The sequence below is a fragment of the Eimeria acervulina genome, genomic scaffold, assembly GCF_000499425.1.
Source record: "Eimeria acervulina Houghton genomic scaffold, Eah_scaff715, whole genome shotgun sequence".
NCBI lineage: Eukaryota > Apicomplexa > Conoidasida > Eucoccidiorida > Eimeriidae > Eimeria > Eimeria acervulina.
The window spans coordinates 12,501-17,668 of record NW_013547184.1 but is presented as its reverse complement, the minus strand read 5'-3'; the positions used below and the strand labels follow the sequence as shown (position 1 = coordinate 17,668).

At 51.6% G+C, this 5,168-nt stretch overlaps 2 protein-coding genes across 2 annotated transcripts in view; both read left to right on the top strand.

The window, feature by feature from the left end:
• Positions 1–884: 884 nt before the first annotated feature.
• Positions 885–2,589, top strand: EAH_00047130 (hypothetical protein; the record flags this gene model as incomplete). Its single annotated transcript, XM_013391488.1, has 2 exons — positions 885–926; positions 2,026–2,589. The coding sequence occupies 2 exons, from the start codon at positions 885–887 to the stop codon at positions 2,587–2,589; spliced, it is 606 nt and encodes a 201-aa protein (XP_013246942.1).
• Positions 2,590–3,011: 422 nt separating this feature from the next.
• Positions 3,012–5,168, top strand: part of EAH_00047120 (hypothetical protein, conserved) — a gene marked incomplete at both ends in the record, with an annotated part of 12,124 nt that continues 9,967 nt past the window's right edge. Inside the window, one exon of the mRNA XM_013391487.1 lies at positions 3,012–5,168. This exon is cut by the window's right edge and continues 2,229 nt beyond it. Coding sequence (XP_013246941.1) covers positions 3,012–5,168 — 2,157 coding nt within the window.

Below are 5,168 nucleotides of genomic sequence, written 5' to 3'. Positions count from 1 at the left end.
AAATATATATAGACATATATATTTATATATACATTAACTCTTATTATTATTATTATTATTATTATTATTATTATTATTATTATTATTATTACCGAACTACTGAAGAGAGACATCATAATAAATTATTTTATTTAAACAAATTGGAGACATTAAATAAATAAAACAAATAATAAATATTATTGTTTATTATTATAAATAAAAATAAATAATAAATAAATAAATATATATATATATATATATATATATATTATTTTATAATACACCTAAACGCAAAGCGCTGGGCTGTGTTTGGCTGCAGCAGCAAACGAGAAGATCTGAAGGAGCTGCTTGCTGCTGGTTGCAGCTGTTTAAGTTGTTGTTGCAGCAGCAGCAGCAGCTGCTGCTGCTGCTGCTGCTTCAGGAAGCAGCAGCAGAGAGCTGCAATGAGTTGGTAGTTTAGATAAACATAGACAGAAGCGCAGATGCTGCACAGCCAAAACCCTGAACAGCAACAGCAACAACAGCAGCAACAGCAGCAACAGCAGAAATAGCAGCAGCAACAGCAGCAACAGCAGAAATAGCAGCAGCAACAGCAGCAACAGCAGCAGCAACAACAGCGACAGCAGCAGCAACTTCACCAGCAGCAGCAGCAGCAGCAACTGAAGCAGCAGAAGCAGCAACTGAAGCAGCAGCAGCAGCAGCAGCAGCAACTGAAGCAGCAGCAGCAGCAGCAGCAACAACTGAAGCAGCAGCAGCAGCAACTGAAGCAGCAGCAGCAGCAGCAGCACGTCTTTCTCTGTAAGGAGAGTGCCACAGGCTACAGCAGAACGCACAACTAATTGAAGCAAAAAATATTAATTGCTGCTGCCTTCTCTTTCTTTCGTCAGCTGTCTTTAAACTAACAGATGAACAGACGCGATGCAGTTAGTGCTGCAGTTGATGCTGCAGTTAGTGCTGCATATATATATATATATATCTATATCATACATCATATATATACATGCGTTATACCGTATACATATATATATATAATATATATATATATGTATATATACAACTATACATGTACATATATACATGCATACATCATCATATATATGATGTATCATATAACATATATATATAATATATATTATATATATATTATATATATTATATATATTATATATTTATATATATTAACAGCCGATATATATAAGCATACACCCCACACTCGGGTGTCTGTACAGATACAGCTAAGCCTTCATAAATATATTTTAAAGAGCAGTTCTTGTGCTAATAAATATATTAATTATAGCACACTGTAGCAATTAATAACAAAGAGCAGCAAACAAACAGCTGCTTGCAGCTGCAGCTGTTGCTGCTGCACACACACACGCTTTTATAAGAGGCAGCAGCAGCAGCAGCAGCAGCAGCAGCAGCAAGACGGTGGCTGCTACTCGGGGGCTGCGTGTACAGCTGCTTCATGATATTTCTTCTTCTTTACTCTACTTTTAATTATTAATTAAATATTATTTATCTAATAAACACACTTTCTTTAATGCAGATGCATCAGCAGCAGCAGCAGCTGCTGCTGCTGCTAATACATCCCAGGCGATCCGCAGCAGCAGCAGCAGCTGCTGCTGCTGCTGCTGAGCCGCTGCTGCTGCTGCTGTGGACCGCTGGCTCGGGCAGGGGTTTAGGGTTTAGGGTTTAGGGTTTAGGGTTTAGGGTTTTGAGTTAATAGAAGAAGCTTTAAGAAGACAACAGCAGCAATTATATACATCTATTGAAGGCAATTTCTGCTCTCTGTGCTTCTGTTGCTGCTGCTCTCAACATCCCGCACTGACGCCTGCTGCTGCTGCTGCTGCTGCTGTTGCTGCTGCTGCTGCTGCAGTTGCTGCTGCAGTCACTGGAGCTTGGGCTTGTCTGCTGCTCCTCTAACAGACATAATTTGTTAATCTCATTGCAGCAAGATCCTGCAGTGTGCTGCCTTAACATTGTACGTTGCTGCTGCTGCCGCTGCTGCTGCTGCTGCTGCTGGCGCTGCGGTGACACCCATTGCAGCAGCAGCAGCAGCAGCAGCAACAGCAGCTGGAAGCTCTTACACTGCAATACATCCTTCACCGCCTCTTTGGCTTCCTAGAGGGACCCTTGCAGCTGCAACAGCAGCAGCAACAGCAGCAACAGCAGCAACAGCAGCAGCAGCAGCAGCCACGTGACTGGCATCTGGCAGCAGGTTTGCAGCAGCAACTGCTGTCAGGATATTATCTCTTTGTGCTTCATATTCATTTATTGAAGACGGGAAGACAGCAGCAACGCAGCAGCAGCGCAGCAGCAACGCAGCAGCACTGCAGCAGCACAACCCCCAAGTGCACATACACCCCGCCAGGCCCGCAGCAACTGCAGCAGCAGCAGCAGCTGCTGCTGCTGCAGGAATATCAAAGTAAAAGCGAGCAGCGAGAACGTGACAGCAGCAGCACGGGGGGAGGGGGGCGGCAGGAGCAACAGCAACAACAGCAGCAGCAGCAGCAGCAGCAGCGACGCTGCCGATTCACAGCAGCAACTGCAACGAGAGCAGCAGCAGCAGCAGCAGCACCAACAACAACAACTTGCTTACAACTCCTGTAGAGCAGCGTAATAAGCAGAGGCAGCAGATCTAACGCCCGGAGCAGCAGCAGCAGCAGCCATGTGCGTCGTGAAGCATCTGCAGCAGCAGCAGCAGCAGATGCAGGTCTAAAGCTTTGTGTTGATCCGCTTTTTCAATTGCTGCTGCATCTAAGAAACAGCAGCAACAGCAGCAGCAGCAGAAGCAAGCGCGACGCTGCTTACGTTTGCTGCGCTGTCGCAGCAGCGACGGCAGCAGCAGCAGCAGCAGCAGAAGCAGCAGCAGTAGCGGCAGAAAGGAGAGCTACGGCAGCAGTGGACTAAGCAGCATCGGCAGCAGCAGCAGCTGCTGCTGCTGCAACTGCAGCAGCAGCAGCAGTGGATGAATTGGTGCTGCTGCTTCTTCCGGGCTTCTGCAGATTTATTTTGCTGCTGTCGACCTTGCGATGAACTTCCTGCAGCAGCAGCAGCAGCAGCAGCAGCAGCAGCAGCAGGAAGAGCAGGCTATACAGCAGCCACAAAGCCAACAGCAGCAGCAAGAGGGAAGCCGGGGGCGAGGACAGCAGCAGCAGCAGCAGCAGCAGCAGCAAGAGGGAGGAGTCGACATGTCACCACGAGTCAGTCATACTAATACTGAGGACCTGTTCGGCGGGTCGGAGCAGCAGCAGCAGCAGCAGCAGCAGCAGCAACAGCAAGAACAGCAGCAGCAAGAGCAGTTCTTCCAGCAGCAGCAGCTTGAGCAGCTGCAGCAGGGGCAACTGCAACTGCAGCAGGAGCAAGAGCACGTGCAGCAATCGCAGCAGCAGCAAGTGGGACAGCAGCAGCAAGAGACGCACCGGCAGCAGCACAAGCCAGAGCAGCATCAGCAAGAGGTGCAACAGCACCAGCAAGAGGCGCAGCAGCAGCAGCAAGTGCTGCAGCAGCAGCAAGTGCTGCAGCAGCAGCAAGACCAAGAGCAGCAGCAGCAGCAGCAGGATGCGTCATCCTTGAAGGGCAGCACTGCCATAGGTGGAGATGCGGTTTCGGATCATGCAGCAGCAGCAGCAGCAGCAGCAGCCTCTGCTGCTGCGGTTGTGCCTGGAGGAGCAACGGGAGTTGAAGCTGACGCTGCTGCTCCAGATACAGGCGTAGAGCAGCAGCAGCAGCAGCAGCAGCAGCAGCATGGTGCAAGTGACTCCGATGCATTACAGCTTCAGGAGAAGCAGCAGCCGTTGCAGCAGCAAGGCCAGCAGCAGCAGCAGCAGCAGCAGCAGCAGCAAGGCCAGCTGCATAGCCACCTCTGTGTAGATCTCAGCACGGCGGGAGCTCCAGCAACAGCAGCAAGTGGGGAAGCTGCAGCAGCATCAGGAGCTGCTGCGGCATCCACTGTTGCTGCTGCAGTTATTGCTGCTGCTGCTGCTGCTGCTGCTGCTGCTGGCAGCACAACGCAGGAAAGCACCACTGCAGCGATCAGCAGCAACGGATGCACCCCGCTATCTGTTGCAGCAGAACCAGCTGCAGCAGAACCAGCTGCAGCAGCACCAGCGGCAGCAGCACCAGCACCAGCGGCAGCAGCACCAGCTGCAACACAACACGCAGCAGCAGCACCCGCTGCAGCGGAACAGGCAGCAGCAGCACCAGCTGCAGCACTATCAGCAGCAGCAGAAGCCCCAGTTGCAGCAGAACCGGCAGCAGCAGCACCAGTTGCAGCATTACCAGCTGCAGCAGCTCCAGCAGCAGCTCCAGCAGCAGCTCCAGCCGCAGCTCCAGCAGCAGCAGCAGTAGCAGCAGCAGCTCCAGCAGCAGCAGCAGCAGCAGGTCGTCGATATTCTCCTTGTAGCAGCCAGGGCCGTCGGTTTTTTTCTGCATTGGGCCTTGTAAGAGGACTGCAGCAGCAGCCGCAGCAGCAGCAGCAGGTGTCTCCTCCTCCTGCTGCTGCTTCTGCTGCGAGCAGCAGCAGCAGCAGCAGCAGCAGCAACACGTCCGCAGCAGCAGCAACGCAGTCGGCTCCGTCAGAGGGGCGCAGCTTGTGTGCAGCAGATGGCGATCGCAACAGCAGCAGCAGCAGCAGCAGCAACAGCAGCAGCAGCAGCAGCAGGGTGTATATGCGTGGTAGCTCTGCTTTATTTCCTCGTGTACGCTCGCTGCGGCAGCTGCAGTACGATGTAGGTGCTGTGCTGTGCAGCTGGAGACACAATATATATAATTGGGCAGCAGCAGCAGCAGCAAATGCTGGTGTGGGGTCTCAAGAAGGCGGCTTGCTGCAGCACGGGGAGACAGCAGTTGTATTAGGAAAGGTCTTCTGGGCTTTAGATAAGCAGCAGCAGCAAATTGTAAGGAGACACAGACAACATCATGCTCAGCGTTTGCTGCAGCAGCAGCTGCAGCAGCAGCAACTGCAGCAGCAGCAACTGCAGCAGCAGCAGTTGCAACGCAACAGAAGATGCAGCAGGGAAACAAATTGTATCACCACTGACCCTGCTGCTGCAGCAGCAGCTGCTGCTGCTGCTACTCCTGCTGCTGCTGGTGCTGCTACATACGCACCATACGCGACTTCCCCCACATCCTCAGAAGCAGCAGCAGCAGCAGAACCAGCAGCAGCAGCAGCAGTAAGTCCCCTGTGC